This window comes from Enoplosus armatus, chromosome 4, assembly GCF_043641665.1.
Source record: "Enoplosus armatus isolate fEnoArm2 chromosome 4, fEnoArm2.hap1, whole genome shotgun sequence".
Lineage (NCBI taxonomy): Eukaryota > Metazoa > Chordata > Actinopteri > Centrarchiformes > Enoplosidae > Enoplosus > Enoplosus armatus.
Window position 1 is genome coordinate 22528992 of NC_092183.1, and position 24662 is coordinate 22553653.

The following is a 24662-nucleotide window of genomic DNA, read 5'->3' on the forward strand; positions in this document are numbered from 1 at the left end:
TCACACACATATGATGATAGTGCATGAGCAGCTGTTTCTCTGCAGAGAGAAACTGAGAGCATGAAGCATGAAAAAAAAAGCAAGATCGTTGTCCCGCATGCGCCGACGCGATCCGCGCAGAAGCGCTGCGAGAGCAAAGGCGTCGCCTGGGTCGGGGGCCCAATCTCACCCCGAAGACGCGCGCACTTGCGATGCAGTAGTATGATATGACTGTGAGTGTGTATCAAATGGCAGATATCAGAGCGAGAAGGCGATATCTCGGGGGAACCATTTGATCTAGTCTATGGCGCACTGCATGTGACAACCAGAGCTGAAGCTGAGTTTAAGGGTTAGGGTTGGTTCATGTCACTCTGAAATTTCTGCCCTCACCTCAATCCAATGGAGATCCACCGAATTGTGTTTGTGGCGCTCACGGTATTGAAAAGTAACATTTTTAAATTGTATCTCTTTCCAGAAGAAGTGTCCCTTTTACTCCACATATTACTCCGTACTCCACTATAACCCATAGAACTCATGGTCGTCTTTTGTTTTAAGTGAATCTACGTTCTACGGGACGAAAATTTCCCATGCAAATTCTCGAGAGTGGAGAGCTTGCTGCTGAATTGTTTGAATGGCATTTTTTTTTTAAATGTTGTAAGAACTGCAAACCAAAATCCATTCACCTCCATTGTGCAGGGGCAGAAATCTCAAGAGGCGGAACTCGCTAAACCTGGACTAGTAAAACCAAAACGTTAAATAAAAGTCAACACGGCACCGAGATACTTTTAGGTGAGAGCAAAAAAAGTGTTGGGGAGGAAACGGAAATACTGCCATAATTCAAACAGAAAAAAATTGGATTATTTTTTAGCTAGCTTCTTTAACATTTCTACGTTTCCCTTTACTTTCTCCAAATTGTAGCTTAGACCTTCTTAAAAAATTTGTCTAATAATAGTCTAAAAAAGTCTATTCATAAGAATTTAACTAAATAAAATGTTTGCCTTAAGGGTAACAGCCCTATTTAGCAGTTATAAGCAGCATACCAACATTTGATAAAGGGTTTATAACGCACTATAATGTAGTTGTACACAGTTGGCTAAGCTGATGCTAATTAGGGGGGGGACTATTGCTGCAACTGTGCTGCAACCTCTGGAGCAATGCTTGCAGCTAGGGGCCAGAAACTGATCTGAAACATCACACAGTAAATGCCTTTCTTTGTCCATGTGGGCTCTCATAAGCCCCCCCACCATTCCCAACCCAATCCCATTGTCTACCATCCCATTTGCGCTCCACTCTGCCACACAGTGAAAAGAGGATAATGGGAGCCTCGATGTTTACCTGTGCCATCAATCTCCATCCCTTTCTAATCCACTCTCTGAATGCTCGCACACTCAATGGACTCCTATTACAGGCTGCTTGCGCGTGGCTCTGCACAGCCTCCCCATGGGTTTGAAGTGGACGGCGTACTTCTGCCATTCTGGCCGGGCTACGCTGCACCTTCAACTGTTAATGGCTCATTCACGGGCCATTAATGCGCACAAGCTGCATCAGCATGTCTGCCTGCTGCTTTCTATCTTCAAGTTTTCCCACTCATATGGTAATATAGAGGAGATGGCTATAGGCAGCCATTGATAATGAGGCTGTTTTTTTCCCCTCTGTCAGGAGTGGAAATATTCCCTTATTTCCACTACAAAAGGCCAAAGTGAAGGCCTTTTCTCTCTTTTTTTCTCTTGACAGCAAAATGAAATGATTGAAACACAAATGAGAGATCATCAATGTCACCCCTCCCCCTTTTTTTGCAGCTGATATTGTCAAGGAGGACTCATCCACTGTTGAGCAGAAGCTCACTCATGTTTGTTTCATGTTTCTCAATGTTCACTGTTGTCAACAAGAACGGTTCAAATAGAACCCAAGGATTTTCCTATATCTGTGTATGTTCGTGTGTTGTAAGGTTGGACCGATATATGGAGCCAATTCCAAAAAAAAAGAAATTCCACGAGTGGCTTTGAAAAACCTGTATCGGTCTAACCTTTTGTCTTCATTCTGTATGTCTGTCCCAGTCCTGTAACGCCATGTTGATGTGTTTGTCATCACCCAGAGGAGGAGAAGCCTGAGGTGACCAACGTCACCATCAGCGACATATCATGGGACAGCTTCCTCCTGTCCTGGTCTGCTGAGGACGGGGCGTTCGAGGCCTTTTTGATCGAAGTTACCGACGCGGAGACGGGCGCTGAGTGGCAAAACCACACGGCGCCCGCCGATGCTCGCAGCCTCGCCATCTTTGGCCTCTCCCCCACCACCTGGTACAGGGCCAGTCTGTACGGGGTGTACAGGGGGGCCCTCTTAGACCCTGTCTTTGCAGAGACCATCACAGGTATCAACGCCGTCAACGCTGGGGTCTTGCTCTTTTCTCTGCTTCCTTCTTCTTCTTCTGCTGAACACAGTGAATTAATCAGTGTTTTTCCGTGTGGACGTCTGATGTGACAGTTACTTGCAGTTGTCAAATGGCGTCAAATGGTCTATTCATAGAGTTCTGGTGTGGTTGTCCAGCACTGTCCGACAGGTGTCATAGAAACACTCGTTCGTGTTTGTTCCCACACTGTCACTACACCGTCAAACTTAAATCAGCGCAGTTGATACCCTTCAAAACATGTCCATCTTAATGATCATCTTGATAATCTGCCACCTCCATTGGCTTCAGCAGAACTTCAATTGATTTCAAGAAAAAAGAAAGTGATCCAGCTAAAGTGGAAGCAAAATAATTGGAACCAAAACAATCAACTGAGCCTGGCTATTTTTTGCATGGATCTCAAAGACCTTAACTTGACACATCTTTGTGACTGAAACCGTCTTTACGCCGCACCCGCAGGGATGGAGGCTTGTTTTGTTCATCTCCAAGGACATATTTTAAGGCAACAACTCAGCTTCCATTTTCTGTTCCAAAAAAAAACTGTTTACCTTCAGCATTGGAAGTGCATTTCAGAAGGGTGTATATAAAGACAATCTATCAGCGGATGGAAGTTATTCTTCATGGGGTAAACAAAATCTCCTTGCCATTCAGACAGCGTGCACAATCCCAATCCCCATATAACCCCCCCCTCAGCCATCCATCGCGCACATATCCCTTCCTTTGATGTGGGGGATTGTGAGACGGGCTAACACTCAAACACCCAAACAAAACCCATTCAATCTACATTAGCCCAGCCGCAGATCCCGCGTTTGATCCACCTTTAAGCTGTCAGTCTGCCTGTTGGTACGGGTCCAGCCTGAAACCGCACCTGGTCTGTTATGTGAACAGGCAGGAACATGTAAAAACAAAAAGGTCAGGGTGCTGTTTAACCAGGCCACAACAGGTGCGCTGGTTTCCCCACCCACTGCACCAATCACAGTCATTACCGGTGATTAACATGCTGTGAATTACAGTATTAGCCTAATAAGTGGGCTGTAAACACTGACACCAAAATCTGCTAATGATGCCTTGAGCCTCACCGTCACTTTAGAAAACCATTTTGATTAGACTAGAAGGTTAGAAATAATCAGTTTCGGGTTGGTTGACAATTTTTTTTTTTTTAAATATCAGCTATCAACTATTCCAGCATTACCATTCAGCATTTCACTGATGAGGATCAGTCAAGTGGAAGAAAGATGGGAGGACTGACAGAGGACAAAAAAAAAAACCCTGAGGCGCTTTTGTCACTTTGTGAGAGGCCTCTCTTCTGTATGCATCCCCAGTTCCCCCAAGCCTGGACCGCTCTTCATTCTCATGCTGCCATTGCCCCTGGGCTCTGGTGCTAGGGTGCCAGGGGCTTCTGGGGCCACGCAGAATATGGCATGCGCTCAACGCGGCCCATTGTCTGCATGCTAATGGCTGGTGGAACCATCTTAACATTTTTCATTAGCATCACTTAATCCATAAAACACTCCAACTTGTGAATACAAGCGCTGACTAATTTGATTATGTTATGCACGGTGGTCATCGTCGGCCTACCGGAGGAAGACGTCGTCGTAGGGAAAATAAAGTCCTCCCCTGAAAGGGGAGCGAGGAAACTTTGATTAACAGAGGGTGTGTGTGTGTGTGTGTAGGGGGGGGGGGGGGGGGGGGGTTATACAATGAATGATTGATGGAACCACAAAGAGATGTGGACAGCGCTCAGAACAAGCTAGACTCAGTTGTGATTCATATCACCACAAGCTGCTCTCGTAAAGTTATCAGGCGAGACTGGAACCAGCTCAGGGCTTCTGCTCGCAGACCCCCTTTTCAGCAGGTTAGCTGGCGCCGGCGCCTACCTCCTCCAATAACAGGCTCCCTTTTGTGAGCAGGGATTGTGTTCCCTCAGGTCTTGGGAGTGTTGGCGGGGGGGGGGTGAAATCAGTAGCAAGCTAGCACATGTTAGCTGATGGATGTGGCCCTCCCTCTCTTCCACTGACCAGCTAAAGCTGCCCGGCGGCTAATGAAGAGTGACAGCTCCCTGGGATTTGTCTGCTCTGCTTCTCATTTCCACCGCTTCTTCTCACAACAAATGCCTCATGCGCTTTCCCTCACAATAAAAAAAAAAAAAAAAAAGGGGGTTTCAGGCTAGTTCAAGGACCCCTGAGACCCTCACATTTGGTGTAGTGTTTTAATGAGCCTTGGCGCTGGGCTTTATTGAGGCTTTCCTGAGCCCACTTATATCTGCTTCTATCCAGGCTGCTTTAAAAGCTCTGTCCGGCCCCGTGTTTCCATCTGCGCTGCTACCGGAAGTTTTTCTGGCTAATTAGCTTCAGCGGACTCATCCTCTGGAGAAACAGAGCTTTTTCTCCAGCAGCTGTAGGCTCCTGCTGTCTCTCAGCCACTCCTCCTATCACCGCCATTATTAGTCGCTGCTAATGACTGCTTAACTACCAGCTTTTTACAGCACCACGTGCACACGCTCCCATCTGTATGCACAGTTATATGTCTGCATCGTGCTGCATTGGAGCAGTATTCCAAGAGAAGCAGCTGTTGTTTGAGAAAGCCTCTTTACTTTGAAATGCGCAAGAACGAGATTGGTCAGACCAGAGCTGTCACTTTTTAAAAACAAAACAAAATATAGTTTGAATTTGAAGAATCATGTCATTTATTTCATTCGATTTATTTCAAGTGCAGTCCACGCAGCGGATCCTGAAATACCTTGCAGAAATAAGGGACTGGACACGTACACCAGCGTAAAATGGCGAAATTCTTTGGAGAAATCAATGAATTCTGAGGGAATTCGCTGTGCTAACGGATTTGTTTGCAGGCGCTAACTGAGTCTGCACAAAATCTGTTGTTTAAACGGCTCCACAAAAGAGGAATGGTTTGCAGGCAAGTTATGCAACAAGAGCCGATGCTACAAACTAACTGTGCGCCAGTTCGTTAGTTCAGGGAGCTGTATTTCCTATTTTGAATTACTAGTGTAATGGGTCTGCAGCGAATCAGGCATTAGACATAGCAGCTGTTTGAATTTTGAAGGAAAAACTGGCAGCCTACGTCAGGCTAATGTGTTGCTTTACTAAAGTTCCCTGTAAATGGATTCTGGTCACAGTCCCGATCTTGACTGGATCAGTTTTTCAGCTTACTAACCACAGTGGCTTTGATAGGTCTGCTAACTAAACCTGGAGACTTTTGTTTGGCTCAACAACCGATCCCCTGTTCATTTCTTCCTTCTGTGTTGTTCACCAGATTGCAGTAAATCTCTAATATTTCCGCCCTGCAAACGCAGGCTCTTCATTTGTTGACTTGATTCTGAGCTTCCTTATAACCAATGCCGGCATTTTGCCACTGATACACTCTCTTTGGCTGCCATGTTCCTCAAATGTCAAAGCACTCTTACGTTCCACAGAGGCGGAAAACTGACTTTCCCCCTGTCACTCAGAGGCCGAACCAGAGGTGCAGGCGCTCCTAGTCTCCGACGTCACTCCCGAGAGCTTTAGGCTGGCCTGGATGGCTGAAGAGGATTCGCTGGACACCTTTGTCATAATGGTGAGCCAGGCCCAGGGCCCAGGCCAACCAAGGGAGCTGGTGTTGGGCGGCGAGGAGCGAAGCACGGCCGTTACGGATCTCACAGAGGACACAGAGTACAAGATCGAAATCTTTGGGCTCATTTTTGGAAGACACACCAAGTCTGTAATGGAGGGGGTGAGAACAGGTACACGGTGAAGGGGCGGAAACCATCGGCCTTGTCCGCGTAGTCAATGTGGAATGACGTCATATCAGTGTCAGTTTCGTCTTTTATGGTAACAGCATGAAAACATGGTCATTGATGTTGGTGTCTAACATTTGTCTTTTGTATCGCAGGTCTCTTTTGTCTACTAACCTGGTGATAAAGCGTCATGGTATTCATCCAAGGCACTTAACGCTGCAATGTGACAAAAAAAAAAAAAAAGGTTATCTTTAGAAATTAATCAATTTTAATGATCTTGATGATGATGATGACCAGCTACCGGCTGCATTGTGTGCCTTGTGTCAGCGTCCATGTGTTGGGGTGTTCAGGGTTTCAACCCGTCTGTCTTTGCAGCAACAACTCTCTGGGTTCGGACTGACCACCTGGCGGCTTACCGGGCTTCTAATCTCAGGGTTCCCGACTGCTGCTGGACCAGAGTTATGATCTGATCCAGGATGGGTTTACTGATATGAACCTACTATTAAAATGGGCCAGTCATGATATGATGGATATGAAGCAGCTATGTCAGAATTTAGTGTCCCATGATGGTCTAAATGCTGTTTGGGATGGTTGCTCATCCTCTAATGAATACAATTCTGTGTACAGTAATGGTCCAATTTAAAGACACTGAGTATCTGCACAAAATTGGCATATCAGCATAGCAGCTTCAACCCAAAAAGAAAAGGCCTTGAAAACTCATATCAGTCGCCCCCCACTCAGGACATTTACTCAGCTCTTTACTTTGCGCCTTACATTGTGTCGTCTCCGTCCGGTCCTCCTCCCAAATGTTGTTTTTGACTGCCTGGCCCCATGTGTTGGAGTCGCTCTTTGTAAAGTGAGAGGGGGGGTGGTGCAGTTGTCTGTGTCACCACAGAACGGGTGTCTATGGCTGTGTCCCCTGTCCTCCCTGGGGGTAAGGCTTTACTCTTGGGTTGCGTGGCGCATGTTTCACTTTTGTGTTGCCATGAAATGAGGGCAAGTTAATCTCCTCAGGTCTGTCAGGCAAGATACTGTGGCTCGCTGTGTGCCGGGAAGGGTCTCTCTCCGTGAGCCCGGGACTCCCCGGGCCCCCTTTGTCTGTCTACCTCTCTCTCTCTTTCGCTGCATTCTAAAACGGGTGCCTTTCAGTGGTGGATCTGCCCTGGCCACAATAACTGAATATGTGTGCGTCCTTTCTTGTCTGCTGCTTAATTCTAAGGCAGAAAATAGTCACTAGTGTATGTCTGTTCTGTGCACTTATATCGTTCAGTGGCACACGTGCTATATGTTCTGCTTTTTCAGTCCTCACTAGTCCAAGAAAGCCGCACACTCACTGACTAAACCTTGTGCTTTTTGCCCCCACCTGCTGTTTCTGTCTTGTTTGCGCCAGACCTGGGCTCACCCAAGGGCATCCGCTTCTCCGACGTGACTGACACGTCCACCACCGTTCACTGGGTGGTTCCAAGAGCTCGGGTGGACAGCTACAGGGTCACCTATGTGCCTGCTCATGGAGGTCAGTGTCCTTATGCATGAATAATTCAGTCCTGAAACGGGGAAGATCTGGCCACTTGATCCCCACACAGTTGAACTAATCTGGGTAAATAAACTGCCCCAAACCTGCTTACATCAAGATCATCACAGAGATTCTAAGATTTAATGCTTGGACTTCTTCCAATAAATTGATTTCGAAATCAGCTTACAGTCCAGGTTATGAATGACTTTATAGCCAATATGGACACTCTCACTGCTGAGAGGGCAGAGACTCTTCTCTCCAATGATAGACTGATTCTGCCCCCTAGTGACTCGCTGTAGCTATTTCTACTGAATGAGGGACTGAGAAGGCCAGAGCGGAAAAGATTAACACAAATCTAATATAATCATTAACCTTTTTTTTCAGTTTGATGAAAAAAAAAAAGATGAAGCTACTCAACCTCTGATTTCTGACCAGATGGTGACCAACACATGGGTTTCCAGAAACTCTGCACACTGGAGGATGTCAGAACCCTAATTGGCCTAAAATGCCTGTAAAATGAATACAAATATAGAGACAAAACTGCTAAAATGACTTAAAATAACAAAATGCAGGTAAAAGCTACAAAATTGCAGGCCTGCTCCTGTGTATAGGTAACACAAAAAATGGTTAAAAATCCATTAAAAATAATCTATATTGTCTCTCTTGACTATAATGAATTTGCAAGAAATATAATGACACAAATTTACACAGAAATCTAGATTCAGCCTCCTCTCCTCAGTTAAATCATCAGGCTTTACTGACTATCTAAATAACCACTACTTCAGCCAGGCGTGTAATGTCTCAACTTTATATTCACCCAAGTGACGTGTGCTGCTCTGACTCCCAGGTAATGCCAAGACGCTGACAGTGGACGGCTCGGAGTCTCAGACCGTGCTGCCCAACCTGACCCCCGGGGTCACCTACGAGGTCACCGTCGTCGCCATCAAGGGCCAAAGGGAGAGCGAACCTGGATCAGACAGCGTCACCACGGGTAACACACACACACACACACACGTTCATTATCTTCAGAATGGATGTAAAAATGTAGATCTTATTTGTCAGTTTTGTGATGCTGTAATGGGTTGCTGCTGTATGCAAAACAATCACTGAGAACAATTCAAATAATACACGCGAGTGTGTGTGCTACAGCTCTGGATAAGCCCCGAGGTCTGACTGCAGTCAACATCACAGACACTGAAGCTCTGCTGCTCTGGCAGCCCGCCATCGCTACCGTAGACGGCTACGTGATCACCTACAGTGCAGACTCAGGTATCTAGTGTGTTGAACTATGACTGAAAACAGCCTTTCAATGAGGAACTAATGAGAATTGACTATTGACAAGTCTCCAGAAAGTTTTCCGGGGGGGGGGGGGTTCGTTCATATCTGAGTGGGACAACGTGGCAGGGACGTTCCAATATTGAGTTGTAAATGAAAGAGACACGTCTTCATCCTGCGTGTTTGTTCCCCAACGTGCTAATGGAAGGCCGGCCTGTTTTGTGTCGTTTCCAGTGGCCCCCGTGATGGAGCGCGTGTCAGGGAACGTGGTGGAGTTTGAGATGAGCTCCCTGACGCCGGCGACCCATTACACCGTGAAGGTCTACGCTGTGAGGGACCTGGCCAAGAGTGCAGCCACGACGACTGAGTTTACCACCGGTGATGATGATGATCATGTCATGTAGAAATATGTGAATTAAAGACGAATCAAAACATGACTGAAAGGGGCTGGCTGAAACATTTGAACAGTAAAATATGAAACGGCTGTTGTGCTTTTAGATGTGGACGCCCCTCAGGACCTGGCGGCCAGTAACATCCAGACGGAGAACGGCATGCTGACCTGGAAGCCGCCTCGCGCTGACATCACCGGATACATCCTCAGCTTCGAGTCTGCCGATGGCACCATCCGGGTGAGTAGGCGCCAGCTGTGCGTCACATCGACAGCATGGGCTCAGGAATAAAATGTCTGAACATGTGTCCTGCTTCAGGAGGTGGTCCTCAGTCCCACGGCTGTCTCCTACAACATGGCCCAGCTCAGCGCCTCCACAGAGTATTCAGTCAAGCTGCAGGCCATTGCTGGTCCCAAGAGAAGCCGCGTCATCACTACTGTCTTCACCACCAGTGAGTGGACCTATATGCACGCCGGACAGGCCTTCAGCCCTGGTGGGCTGTGTGTCTGTTGCAAGATATCTCAAAAAGTATCACACAGATTTCAGTAGGTGTATTTTCACATTAGCACTATGAATAATTCAAATTCATAACTCCTGAACTAGAAGCACGATCCAAACTTTAAGGCCCTGTCTTTGCACAGCAGAACAGTGGCGTTTATCTGTGTTTGGTATTGTGGTAACCTGGCAGTGGTAGTGACCTTATTGTTAGGGTTTTGTGATAGCACTGTCGCCTCACATCAAGAGGGTCCCGAGGGACGGGTTGCCTCTGGGTGGTTCAATTTCCTCCCACAGTCCAAAGACATGTATTTTAGGTAAACTGGGAGCTCCAAATTACGAGCAGGTTTGAATGTGACATTCACCTACAGTCTTATCGTTGTGATTGGCTGGTGACCGTTCCTTGTCACAGTCTGTTTAATCCGCTTTGTTGATTATTCCATCGTATCATCTGTTTTGCGTGTGTGTGTGTGTGTGTGTAGCTGGTGTGCTGTACAGATTCCCCAAGGACTGCTCCCAGGCCCTACTGAATGGCGACACCTCATCAGACCTGTACACCATCTATCTGGGTGGAGATGAGAGCCAGCCAATCCAGGTCTACTGCGACATGAGCACTGATGGAGGCGGATGGATCGTAAGTCACAGACTAACAGGGACATGTATACATAATAGGCACTAATCAAATGACTATGTGTGATGTGAAGGTGTCGCTCGTAGTGACGAGCCCACAGAGAATTATCACATCACTCATTTCTTGTTGTCTTTCTCTTTGCAGGTCTTCCTCCGACGCCAGAGTGGTAGACTGGAGTTTTTCCGCAACTGGAAGAATTACACAGCTGGCTTCGGCGACATGAATGATGAATTCTGGCTGGGTAATTTCTAGCGAACACAAAGAGCACAGCACAGTATTCCACAACATTTACGCACAGGGTCATATATCACTCAGGGTGATTTATACAATGCGTGCCAAATGTATCAACACAGCCCCATGGATTGAATTTGATCAGACTCTACAAAAGTATCATAATAATTGTTATTATGAAGTCCTGTTTCGTTTTAAGTATGTAATTTAAAGTATGCTGTGTTACTTATTTAAATGTAAAATAATGTGTTATCTTGCAATAATAGCCAATCACTGAATTGTTATTATTGCTGTCCGTCCATCTTATATATATAATCTCCTCTCTCACTCAGGTCTTTCCAACCTGCATAAGATCACAGCCGGAGGTCAGTACGAGCTGCGGGTCGACCTGAGAGATAAGGGAGAGACAGCCTACGCGCAGTACGACAAGTTCTCTGTCTCTGAACCTCGGTCCCGCTACAAAGTCCACGTAGGAGGATACAGCGGAACAGCAGGTAAAGCTGACCTCCGTGGCCTGCAGCCAAACATGTCGTCTCTGGATGCTTTCTGGCCTCCCTCGTCTGTCTGCGGCACTCAGCCCCAAACCCAGTGGTTCCTACTGAAGGCTTACAGTTTATAAATCTTAACAAACATATAGTTTCATATATATTTGTGTTTTTACAAAAGGGTTCAGTAATTTCCCTCAAACAGCTGGTCACTGTAGAGTTTAGCAAACGCTACTCAGACAGGAGGAATTAGTGCATTCGTTGGGGACTATTTTCAGCTGCGGATTGATAAACATTTGGTGAGTGTTTGGGGCAGCAGGACGGTGCATGTGGGATTGAGTTAAAATAAACTAGAGTGTGCGTGGGAGGTAGTAACTTTTATTACCACAATTAATAACAATATAAATCATATAAATACTTTGCACAATGGCATTAAATCCCTCCCTCTGAGTCCACAAACATCTTTTGAACAAATTCTGTATACAAACTTCAAATGTAAAACCTACTGGGATTAAAAAAAATGTATTTTATTATCCAAATTCTTTCTACAGTTAAGGCTACACACTGCATACTAAATCATTTCTCCCTATTTTAGCTGTGTCGGGTGACCGGGCCCCCCTGGAGCTCACCGTCTACTACCTTGTGATGTGTTTGGGTTCATAAGTGATTAAGAAACTGCCTAAACTGTGTTCGGGCCACATGCGTGTGTTTGAACTGCATACAGAATTTGTTATATGCAATTCAGAGTGGGACCTCGTGTCACGGTGCAATGCGTGTTCGCCAAAAAGCACCAGGATAAGAAAATGACATTGAACTAAAGTATTGATATTTTCTAGTGTATTTGAAGTGCTGTTATCTATTTGTTCTTATATTATTTTATTATAGAATTGTTTTGTGTTGAGTTTCTTATTGTTTAGATTTTATAAATGTATGGGGGAAGACTTGGTACCCTTTTGAAAGGTATTATTATTTACATGATTGTATTCTTTATTTATATATAATAAGTGTTCATGTGCCACATAAATGTAACGGAACTGCAGCTCATTCGGTCGACTCTCTCTCTCTGTTGTGTGTCTTTGTAGGGGACTCCATGACCTACCACCATGGCCGTCCGTTTTCCACTTATGACCACGACAACGACATCGCTGTCACCAACTGTGCCCTGTCCTATAAGGGGGCCTTCTGGTATAAGAACTGCCACCGTGTCAATCTCATGGGACGATACGGAGATAACAGTCACAGCAAGGTACAGCACGGCTGCGTACCGCATTTTCTCAAATCAGGCCCCCCCGAGAGGGTTTTTGGGGTCACTGATGGTCCATTAGTCTTTGAGATGATACTCCAGGATTCCTGAAGAGGGTTTTCAGCTGTATTTGAGGGGGTTCCAGGGGTCCCTAATGGGGTTTCACTGGCTTATGATCAGAATCCCCGAGTCCTTCAGGGGGTTTAGAGAGTCTTTGTTGGGGTTCAATCCTTTCAAAGATTCTGAAGATTGAATTGAATTGAATTGTTTTGAACTGCGAGGGATTGTCCTAGTCCAGAAACCATTCCCTTCCCCCCTTTATTTACTTTGATCTGATCTACATACAGTCTGTTTTCACTTCAAAATCAGAACTAACAACAAAGGTCATCTCATTATGGGTCCTTTGGACAATTTCTTACAAAAAGGGTGTCTTCGGCTAGCCCAGTATCCCTAGGAATTCTGTCGATATTTTGGACGATTCCGCACCTCACGGTGTACCTCTGTGCCAGGGTGCTTTGGCTGTAATGTGAATCTGTGGCGGGAACGTGGGCGAGGACCTTCACTTCGCTCCTGTTGTGACTAACATCGTTTGTCCGTCTCTTCCTCTCCAGGGCGTGAACTGGTTCCACTGGAAAGGCCACGAGCACTCAATCGAGTTCGCTGAGATGAAGATCAGGCCATCCAATTTCAGGAACCTGGAGGGAAGGAGGAAACGATCATAAATGATCCCCCACCGCCGCCGCCACCACCACCACCAACGACAACAACAACAACAACACTGCTACTACTCCGTCTGGACTCCCCATAAACCACCTCGACTCCCACACCCACGCACCCTGCAGCGACCAAAGCCACTGCCAAGAGCCCTGCTGCCTCCACACAAAAAACCCAACACACCTCCCCCGTGCTCCCATTCGCTCTCCGATCCGCCTCGACCCCGTGTGCCCCCTCCCACTGTGATACGGCCGTGGAAATGCTGCCAGTGCGGAAATTGATGTGCATGTTACAAACTGGACTTAAATCAAGCCCACACAGAGTCTACTCACGCGCCAAAGAGAGCAAAAACAACTCACCCGATTCTGAACCTGATTCTCTTGTGTTGCAGCATTTGTGGGGAGGCGAGCGTGCAGCTTGGGCATTATGTTGTGTACAGTAATTAACACAGATCCCTATTTCACATCCAAGCCACGTTTGGGGGTTTTACAGAAAGGACAGGCTGTTTCTAGTACAATGTGGTCTTGTTTAGGTTCAGGGCCTCTTTGCTAAACCCGATAATACAGTGATAATTCAACTGGATTGTCATAGAAGTTCTATTCCTCGTTCGATACTGCACATGTATACATCTGATTTAAACATTTGCAAAAGGGATACTCCTCCGATGGCACTGCTCAGATGTCAGATATCTCCATCTAACTTGCCATTTTGTTTGTCTTTGTGCAACTTAACTTGTGTCGGTGTCACTTTATCCTCCCCAGGTTCCCTCATCCCCCCGCGACACAAGCCAAACACCCGACGTGACAGAGATGGAAATGAAAAGAGGAAAAAAAAAATACATTAAAAAAAAAAGTTGTATGGAGAGGTATTTTACCCCACGTCACGCCCCATACGCCCACGCGGATGGCAGTGTTTCCATTCATTATGTGAGCGCCTGAAGGCGTCATGCTACAGCCACAATGTTGTGTTTTAAAAAGCTAAAGAGCCGAGAAAAGAAAAAGCTGATGTGTTTGGATTTTGTTTTGTTTCTCTCATGAATCCGAGGCAGGACCTGTTATTCAGTTATATAATGAGATGCGGTGATTTTTTTCTTCCTTTCTTTTTTTTTTTTTTGCAAAATGTGAATACAGTACATATATGTGGAACAAGAGAATGTTACGTGTTGTTGACACAAAAGATGTTGATGCTCAAAACGTAAAAAAAAAAAAAAAATCCAATTGAACTCCATTTGATATAGTAAGGTCTCTATGCTTATGTTGATGACAAAAGTGTTTGAACAGGCCAAAACTAGAGAACTAGTTACTGTTTCTACCCTCCCAGCCCCCAGCACCCCTCCCCACCCCCTGCTACAGCAGCATACTAAACCACTGACCTTCTAAAGAATACCTGTGTAAATTAAGTTTGTTTTTATTGTTTTTGTTTGTTTATAACTGGGTGAACAACAGGTGTTTCTCTGTGAACTGTATTACAATAAAACAGTTTGTTTAAAGGGAAGATGTTCAGGCGTCTTTTAATTTTTTTTAATTTTAAATGAGTTTCAACAAGCCTTTTAATCACGTTCAGACCACATACACATAGCTGTTCACGCCCATGTCGTATTCTGTAGCGTTAGTGATGCTGGCATGTGATAATAGTATGTGGAGCAGATAAGAGCATGGGGCTGTGTGCAAACAAAGGCAGTAAATGCCAACACAAACTGCTTCACAGAGTGTATTGAGTATTTATTTATTTTTTTACGAAACCTCTCAGCATCTGGCAAAATAATTAATAGTCTAGTTACTAATAAATCCATCAAAAATAGAAACAAATATGTTTTTTTTTTTTACTATCCATAAGCTTAAGTGTCCCACTCAACCTCAAATCAATTATTATTATTATTATTATTATTATTATTATTATTGTTGTTGTGTTGTTTAAGTTCATCACAGGCTCAGTCATGGGGGAAAAAACAAATCACTATCATTATAACTAGTGTTTTTTTTCCCAGCTGGAGAATAATCTACCTGAAGTCCCGCCTTCCGTCATAAATATACACAAAACCCACCAATCACAATGAGGCTCTCATCATCGTGCACACCGGGCTTGGTTCAGTCGGATATCATGCAACCCATCCGTCTTTGGCAGATATCCATTTCCTGGTTCTCCAAGCTGGGAGTGGCCGCTGCCCTCCGGACCGACATGCCGTGCGACCAACTGCGACTTCCCGGATTGTACGGTCTCGTTTCGGGCTTCAGCCGAGGGCTGCGGGCTGAACGGGAGACTTCGGGGCAATGAGGATAACTTACTCCTGGAGGTTAGTGAAGTTACTCGCCGCTTCGGCCGTGCTCGTCCTGTCTGCTCAGGTCTTGGTGGGCAGAGTAACACAGAGTAGACACCAGCCGAAGCCAAGTCCACTTCCTGTGGAGGAGTACAGGGTCATATCCCCTGAAACATACCAGTATATTCTCGATCAGCCTGCTGCATGCAAGGACAGGAGCCCCTTCCTGGTTTTTATGGTCCCAGTTGCCCCTCCAGAGGCGGCAGCAAGGGAGGCCATCAGGAAAACATGGGGCGCTCCGAGTCAGGACACCCTGACTCTGTTCTATGTGGGGCTCCCTGAGGGGGGCCAGGTGTCGAGCATCCAGGGCAAGCTGGAGGAGGAGAGTAGGACGCATGCAGACATCATCCAGATGAGCTTCCAGGACAGCTACCAGAACCTGACAATCAAGACCATGGTGATGATGAACTGGCTGGCCACCCACTGCCCGAATGCCACCTTCGCCATGAAGGTGGACGCCGACATCTTCGTCAATGTGTTCCATCTCATCAGGCGGCTGAGGAGCTCCCCCAGGCAGGGCTTCATCACAGGGTCAGTGATAAGTGATGGCAGGCCAAGGAGGGACCGTAACAGCAAATGGCACGTGTCAGAGGAGCTGTACCCCGAGGACAGCTTCCCCCCGTATGTGTCTGGAGCTGGGTACGTCTTCTCTGCGGACCTGGCCGCCAGGATCTCCTGGGCATCCAGGTTTACCCGGGTGATCCCCCTGGAGGACGTCTACGTGGGGCTGTGTCTGCGCGTGCTGGGCGTCCGGCCGGTGTACTCCCGCGGCCCTCTGCTGGCCCTCAGGAACCTGTTTGAAATCGGCACGCTGGCGTATGACAGGTGCACTTTCGCCAAACTGGTCACTGTCAACGGATTTGAGCCATCGCAGCTGCTGCACATGTGGCGGGACTTCTCCGAAGGCCACACCAGCTGCTGACAGCAGAGACTACCAAGCATGAGAGGCCTTAACAAGGATTCAGGTCATGTCATAAGTCGCCTGCTGTGAAGGAAAAACAGCCATCAGGGTGTTCAGGTTGGAGGGTGGTTGGAAGTGCAATTCAGCAAATGGAGCACTTTACAGAGGTATAAAAGAATGTAGTTCTGAACTACTTGATTAGTTGATCAGCAAGAAATGTATTGACAACCATTTGGATAATCGATTAATCCTTTAAGTCAGTGGGTCCCAGCCTGGGGGTCAGGACCCCCCTAGGCGCGGCAAGACAGGAAATAAACAGAAGACATTTCGCAGCAGGAAAAGTACAGGGGTAAATTATAAAATGAATGATGGCTGAATTCCATTTAGCTGGTCCAGTTTCAGGGTGCTGGTATTGTGCATGCTGCAACAGAGCCATCATCAGTGTTAGCAGCAGCACCTGTGCTTTTCCCGTTAAGTTTTACCCCCCCCCCCAGGCTTCTAAAACCCATTCAAATGAAACAATCAGAGACGGTAGCATTTCTCTTGTACAACGTATGTACAACCGGTCTCACAGGTCAGCACGTCGACACACCTTTGTTTTTAAGCTCACGTGCCAAAAAGGTCGAGAAACAAGTTGGTCCACGAGCAAAAATGCAGGAAATGTGCCTCTGAAATTATCAGTCAGTTCTGACATTGTAGACTGAATGATTCATTGAAAACACAAACGTTGACATCTTCATATGTCTCGTCTTGTCTGACCAACACTCTAAATCCCCCAAATATTTTAATTTATGATATAAAAAGCAGCAAATCTTCATGATCGAGAAGCTGGAATTAGAGAATATCTGGTTATCACAAGAATTGCAGGTTCATTTTCTGTCGATAAACAGGTCTAATTGAATATCAGGGAATTTAACAAGTGCGTCGTTTACAGACATAAGTATGCTGACAACTTGCTGGTTCCAGCTTCTGGAATATGAGACTGTGTTGCTCTTCTCTGTTTCATATCATCGCAAATTGAATATCTTTGTGTTTTAGACTGTTGGTTGGATAAACCTTTAGGCTAAGCAATTAATCGAAAATGAAAATTAGGGCTGCAACTCTAGCCGATTATTTTCTCAACCAATCAATTGGTCGTTTTGTCTATAAAATGTCAGGAAATGTAGAAAAATGGCCATCATAGTTTACCAGAGTCCGAGATGACGTCTTCAAACAGTCCAAAACAAAACAGTCCGTATCATATTTTATTTGCACCCGTGAGGCACCTTGTAAATCTATTTTGAAGGGTGCCGTAGAAACGAAAAATGTGTTGCCACTTGAGAAGCAGGAGGTGTGTGAAAATGGACATGAAGCCATTAATCGATGATCAAAGTAGTTAGTACGATTGTTTCAGCTCTAACTGATGATGAAGGCAACTGTCTCCCACGGCCTCAAAAGAGAAAGACGCGAAACTCAAGCCATTTACTGTGCTTTAACTTCTGTATCCAAAGGGCTGGAAAAGTCATGTCACTTTGTCTACTTGCCTTTCTGTCCGATGACGTAATGTATTCTCAGAACTTGTAGTTTACACCAAAGACTATTTGAAAATAGATCAATTTCACAGCCGTTGCTCTTATTCTTCAGTCAGTGCCTAGTAGATTACACAGAGCCGCGTTATGTTAAAATGCTAAGTGGCACTGCCGCTATATAATATAAAGAGCTTTGCATAATGTAGCCTGTGTAAAATAACCTGCAGCTTATTTGCCAGGTTCCTGTGCCTATTTATTTACTGCATGTATCTCACTTGTGTTGTAGTTGTACATGACAGCCAGCTGGTGGCAGTATATGCCAGCAGATGACATGTAGGCGATGCTTAAAAGTGAAAATGAATATTGCTGGAGATTCAGTGCCTAATGCAGTTGCGCTATTACCTTTTAGTCGGTGATAATTCTGAAGACAATAATTAATTTTGCTCTCAGAAAAAAAGCATTTGATTCTGTATTTTTATGTATTTACCAGAATGCCTCATAGATTTATACCTCATCACTGGATATTGAAGCTACAGTTTTTACTGCATATTAATGACAAAATATACTGCATGCAGTTACTTTTGCATAGTGCAATTTAGTGTTGGTATCACCAGGAGTTTGCTATGCTGTAATAAATGCTGTTTCCATCCAGACAAAATAAAAGTCTTGGGAAAACATTGAACTCATTTTATTTCATTTATTTATTCTTTTTAAAAAATGTTGTTGTTTTTTTACCACTTTTACATTTAAAGATGTATTCAATTCAATTTAATTTATACAGCGCCAAATCACAACAAAAGTCACATCTCATGACTCTTTACATATAGAGCAGGTCTGGACCGTTTTTCTCTTTATAATGTATATTCATCATGTGATGAATATACATTATATATTCACACACTGTCAGACACAGTACAGTAGGCATTGCAAGTGCTTACGTACTTAGTTGTTTTTGTCAATTGGGGCATTATGAAGAGCAAACTATGGCAAAAGAAAAACAAGAAAGGAACAAAAGCGAAGTACGTACAGTGCAGTAGGAAGTAGTTTGAAAACTACAGGCGCTAAGTTAGTAGTTCTAATGTGGATATGGGATATGAAATATGCGTTGATGGAAGAAGTATTTTGGTCATTTACAGTGTAAAACAGACTTTGCTACAAGTGAAGGTCCTGCATTCAAAATTCTACTTCAGTAAGACTGCAGCAAAATGCACTTCAGGTATCAAAAGTTAAAGTAGTTGTTATGCAAAATGATCCCTTTTATAATGTTAGAGTCTCAAAGTCCAGAAAAGAAATGTTTTTCTATAAATATATCTATATATATATATATATATATATAGATATATTAGCAGATATTGATACGTTCAAATGTAAGCAGCAGTTCTGATACCCTGCACACCCATGGTTCATCCCTGCAGGTGTTTCTCATTCATTTGCCTGATCGGACCTCTTCTCAGGACGGTGTGGGGTTCAAAACCACGTGGTAGGAGAATGGACCTGTACAATCGTTTTCACATATAATAGAAAGTAAAGTGCAATAAACAGTCATAATCAAGTTGAAGGGGCTGAGATGGTTTAGAAGGCTTCATCCTTCGTATTGGTGCATGAAGTTTGGTGTGCGGACTTGTGTACTGCAGCTGAGGTCCGCGAGTGTTTTTCCGTCTTCCTCTGGGCTGGGCAGCAAACCAAACAGATCATTGTGTCTTTATCACAGGGACGAGAAGACGGATACCGTGCGCCATGCCAGTGTTGGCCCTTTATCAAAAACATCAAACCCCGTCAGAAAACACAACACACCCGCTTGCTGGTTGGTATTCCTCAGCGCTTGTGCAACAAGGCTGTGAACAAGTTGAGTTTGTAACTTTAATGTGAATAGTGTCTATTATAAGTATTTCATAAATGTATTTTTGTCGCTATATCGGATTGTCCACGCTGAAGATCCTTTGATCCATCGTTAATATTAAAATATTGATTAGCGCAGCTTTAATGGCTGCCGGTGTTTTACTGCCACCTTCTGACAAAGAGAGGAGTTGGATGGATACAGCCTTTTGACAATATCTGCTTGGTCTTAAGAATGTGAAGCCTCATTTAGAGATATGCATTGTGTCAGTATACCATCACGAGCTAACACTAGTGATCACCTGGGACTCTGGTTGTTAAACTGATTGCTTTAACCGTGGCCAAAGTGTACAATTTGGCTACTTTGACAAAAACTGGAAAGCTCTTGGCTACTTTGTAGTGTCTGTATGAGTCATCATATCACCTGGCCTCATGTAGCTGGAGGTCCTAAGGTCAGAGGGGCCTGGAGAAAATGCCATTTTAAAAAAATAGAGTAAAGAGAAACTTTACACAAGAGACATTAAGTTTAACCAGGGTGACTTGTTTGCTATCTCTCATTGAACTTAATGGCACTTGATTCATTTGAATATTGCATGTAAATTCATCTTTAAAATGCGGTTTTGGAGAGAAAATGCTTCTGTGGTGACTAGCTTGCATGCCTTGTATATTGGAGACTGTAATTCATTTTTAATATCACTGGGCGCTAAATGTGTCGCTGACAAAAATCCTAACACTTGCATAACTGAACTGACTCACAAACTTATACAGAATGTCTACAGACTATTGGCAGTTTATGAGCAACATTTGGGAACAAATCTAATATATATATATATATATATACATAAATACACACACACACACACACACACACACACACACAAGCATGCATGTGATATTAAAGGAGTATTCCAGTGATGTAGTATTGCACTTCCGCAACAGGACTCATGGTCACAAGTGACTTGTTAAAGCTCCTCCAGAGCCACAGAATATATTACACAGGTGTTGTCACAGACTGAGCAGCACGCCACAATCCAAGTCAAGTGATCTGCATGTGTAAAATAATTGGATTTCCCCTGTAATAAGAATACAATTTCGGTGAACCCCTGACTTGCTCACTCCCACAATGATTTAAATCCTGTTTCAAATACTGACTAAATGGCTAAATGAACACATTTGGGCATGTACTGCAGTGTTTCCAATTCTACGGACCTTTGTTGCATGTTGCCCCCCCCCACACACACACACACACACACACATTTCCTGTCATCTGTCAAACCAATGCAAAAACGTGACAAAAACTTGAAAAACAAACAAATATAGGCTAACAATGGATTACTGACACAGTCGTTAAAAGGAAGGTCAGCTTGTTCGGCGCTTTTAGAAACGTTCATAATTTCACATGAGGTTTGGTTAGGGCACCGACACTGATCTTTTGACATTTATTTACATTTACAGTGTACTATGCAGGGCTTTCTTTAAAGCAGCGGCTGTCAACCTGGATGACGGGATCCCTGTGGGGGGGTCCAAAGAACAATTTGAGGAGTCACCAGAACTTTCTGTCACATAAAAGAATGTATATTTGTCACATTTTGTTTTTGTAAAATACTGGATACATTTGAGGACAATCTGAGAATGAAACAATGAAACAAATGAATTTTGTTTGTTTTTTTGGAGGGGGGGTGAACTCCTCATGAACCTGATAGACATTACTTTACTTTAAGGGGGTCACAAGCCCAAACAGTGTAGGGACCACTGCCTTAAAGAATGATAAATACATATTCTTCTGCCATGTTAGTGTTCGGTGTGCACAAGGCGTCTTTGGACACACTTGAAAGTGACAGCTCCCGTCATGCTCAGGAGCACTCACGAGCATCAACTTCTGGCTCCTCTGGCTTTGCTGTGTCCCTCTTCCCCTTTCCACCATGCAACACTCTCCTCCATTCTCCACAGAGTGCCCATTTGTCTGTTATTTGTGTGCCTTCTGTTCCAGTCTATTCATTTCCCACACGGACTGAGTGGGAGTCGATGCTCGGGGCCAGAGCTCCACATTGTTCGAAACACTCCCATCCCTGTGCTGCGCTGTATCCAGATACTTCTGATCAGCACAAACAGCTTTCATGAGGGACTTCTCATTTCATGCATGTCATTGTGAGGCATTATGTTTTGTTGTTATGGGCCGTTCCTATGAATACATAAAAGATCTGTTAAAAAACAATCAAACAAAACATGGCCGTGTGAGCGGCTGCGTCGGCTCAGCTCGGTGCTCCTGACAGCACCACAGACTGCCGAGCTGCCTGCGTGCTGCCGGCCTCCTCTCTCCTCGTGGGTGGAGTTACATCCACCGACGTGCCGGTGGAAGCCTGGTTCCTAAGACAACCCATAAAACATGCATTTGCATTAGCGAGGCTTGTTTTTTTTTGTTTGTTTTTTTAACCACCGCATCCACAGTGAAAGCGAGACGCAGGGAACCTGAATGCACCGCCCGGACGCTGCAAGAGACGCGTTCAAAGGGAAGTGTTTAAAGCGGGACTTCCTGCACAGACTGACACACACTGCAACGGGAACTATGATGCACAGCGCTTCTGCGAGCGTATAAACCTGAGCTGCCGGTTACCGACAACGACGCTGAGGCTGAATCTATGTGAGTAGACGATTTGCCAGCCCGTGAGGCCTTCTGTGTTTGTAGGAAGTTTGAAATTGACCGCAACAAAAGTGAAGAACTGGAATGCCTGCTTTATAGAAATATTCTTACCTAATGTGGGAGCAAAATCTGTCAAACCATAAGTCTAGTATTATATTTAAGCATGCCGCAAATCACTAGGCATTTGCAATTGAATAGCAAAAACTCATAGGACATATTCCAGGAAGAGCTCCAAGTACAAAAAGCTCATAAGAGTAGTGCAAATGTGCAGTTGACCACATAGACACTCAAATTCACACGCAAATGATACCTGGCAGTGGTTCCCAACCTAGGGACCGCAACCCCCAAAGGGGTCCCAAAATAAATATGGAGGGCCACCGTCAATTTAAAGGCCAATCTGAACTTTGTTTTGGTTCTCGCAGCTCTAATCAACACTGTTTCCAGCAGGCAGTGAAAAAAAAGGTGTTAAAAACCCACTTCCCTGGTTAGCGTCAGACGGCAGACAGAACAACGTTAGCGACCAGCTGGTGAACACAGTGGAGCATTTGGCAGCTAAAGAGCCAGATGTTTGCCCCTATGAGTTGAGAATATTGTGAATATTAGACTTGTCCGCTGGATGTGTTAGGTAGGCAACTGTCTGCAGACACATCAACAACGATAGGGGCCCACAGTTCACTTTTGGGCCATCCCTGTGTTTGTCACAAATGTTCTTGGACGTTTCTCTAGTTTTTGCTTTTTGCTTTCTTGTAAAAGTGCTGGATACTTACTACCCCTTCAGACCTCCAAAAATACCTCTAAAAAAAACAGCCAGAGAGGGAAGAACGTTCCTCTTTGGTTGAATTTGGTTGGGAACCACTGCCGTAGTTCTAAACAATCTGTGAAGTGCAGGGTTATGTTGTTGTGCTGCACGTATTATAACCAGGGAGATCAATTTGTGGATTCGCATTGTGTTTCTTTGAAGACAGTCAACCTAGTTTGACTGCACAAACCTCAGGGAGCATTATATTACTGTCGTCTGTCAGCGCCATCTTTGACTTATTTGAAAGAAACAGTGTTAAATGTCTGAAATCTCCTGTCTTCGTGTTAGTTTTCAATGTGGCTTGCTTGCTTGACGACCCGTATGTGTTATCTCTGTGGAAAGTCCCGTGTCTTTGCTTTTTTCTCATTTGCTGTTGCATGTATGTGGTTCCTCCTCAGTTTCTGCACAGAGACTCCTGGGTTTGTTCCACCGTCCGCGAGATGCATATGAATAGCTTGTTAAATCAATGGAGTAAGTATTGAAAGATTCACATACTTTTTCCAACTCTTCTGCACAGTGTTCACGTTGCATTTCTGACAGCTGACAGCGCACATTTCATGGCCTGAAGAGAAAGTGATTTTGATGACTTATACCTGTGTGCTGCATGTAGACTCACTCAGAAGTAAGTAGGTGACAAAGCGGAGCTCTCTCCGACACTGAGCCGAGAAACCACAGCTCCGTCACTTGTCCTGAGCTGTGATCTGTGTGTGCAGTGCTGCATTGCTTCATGTCAGTGTCTCACATCCATCACAGCGCTCGCTGTACATGTTAAATCATTACGTCTCCTGTGTGTTGCTGTGTCTTAGATGAGCCGGGGGCTTTTAGCAGGTGAATCCGCCGTGCAGTAATTGTGTTTGTCTCATCATCGTTCTGAAATAGACAGACCTTCGCTCAGCATCCTGCCCTTCTGAACACGCTCCAAAGATGGTGTGTCAGAGAAGTGTCCTGTTACCTGCCCTCCATGTTGAACACGTCCTGCACAGGCTGTTATGCTCATGCTAGAGTAAAAAGAATATTTTCGAGTAGTAGATGAATATGTTATTAGGGTGATTAAGTCAACCAGCTAGAGGCTGCTGCTGTAAAGAAACAGACACTGTAACTAAACCTTTAAGCCTTAGCTGAACAAGGCTGCACATGTACAATTTATTTATATGACTACTTATAATTACCTATTTCTTTAATATTGAAATCCTAGGGGCTCTGTAGATACATGCTAAATGGTTGTTTTATTCTCATATACTAATTTTCCTGAGCTTGAGGGATTGTTCTGATTGCGGTTTGGCCCAGAAGGTACCCGATTGTGCTCATCCCAGGCCCAAACAAACACACCTGCATCCGGGAACCTCCATTTAATATGTAGGACCGCACGTAGATAAAAACAAGACAAAAATCATTTTTGCCGCGCGTGCACACAAAGTACACTGGAGAATGCACATCTGAGTTTTTGTTGTTTCTACTTGTCATGTGAAATGGCCCAGATCAGTAGTCTGTGATGTGGTTTAGCCATTTAGCCTGGGTCAAATTAAGTACAGTCTAAGTATATATAATAGTAAGTAATATCAAACTGG

At 44.7% G+C, this 24662-nt stretch overlaps 2 protein-coding genes across 3 annotated transcripts in view; both read left to right on the forward strand.

Moving 5' to 3' along the window:
• The window catches only part of tncb (tenascin Cb), a 28662-nt gene extending 15562 nt beyond the window's left edge, over positions 1–13100 (forward strand). The window contains exons 10-22 of one of the 2 annotated variants that reach the window (XM_070903957.1): positions 2075–2350; positions 5850–6122; positions 7507–7629; positions 8477–8620; positions 8779–8898; positions 9139–9282; positions 9403–9533; positions 9612–9744; positions 10271–10422; positions 10564–10660; positions 10983–11144; positions 12218–12381; positions 12990–13100. In XM_070903957.1, coding sequence (XP_070760058.1) covers positions 2075–2350; positions 5850–6122; positions 7507–7629; positions 8477–8620; positions 8779–8898; positions 9139–9282; positions 9403–9533; positions 9612–9744; positions 10271–10422; positions 10564–10660; positions 10983–11144; positions 12218–12381; positions 12990–13100 — 2030 coding nt within the window. The remainder of the gene's footprint in view (positions 1–2074; positions 2351–5849; positions 6123–7506; positions 7630–8476; positions 8621–8778; positions 8899–9138; positions 9283–9402; positions 9534–9611; positions 9745–10270; positions 10423–10563; positions 10661–10982; positions 11145–12217; positions 12382–12989) is intronic. The other variant, XM_070903958.1, reaches the window with a different exon arrangement.
• Positions 13101–15278: 2178 nt separating this feature from the next.
• On the forward strand, positions 15279–18500 carry b3galt8 (beta-1,3-galactosyltransferase 8). The gene has a single exon (XM_070904505.1). It carries the CDS (start codon positions 15363–15365, stop codon positions 16329–16331), a length of 969 nt encoding a protein of 322 aa, XP_070760606.1. The 5' UTR covers positions 15279–15362; the 3' UTR covers positions 16332–18500.
• Positions 18501–24662: the final 6162 nt, after the last annotated feature.

What these genes read in the sequence shown, in the direction of transcription:
- b3galt8 (XM_070904505.1), top strand. Translation starts at nt 15,363, where the DNA reads ATGAGGATAACTTACTCCTGGAGGTTAGTGAAGTTACTCGCCGCTTCG.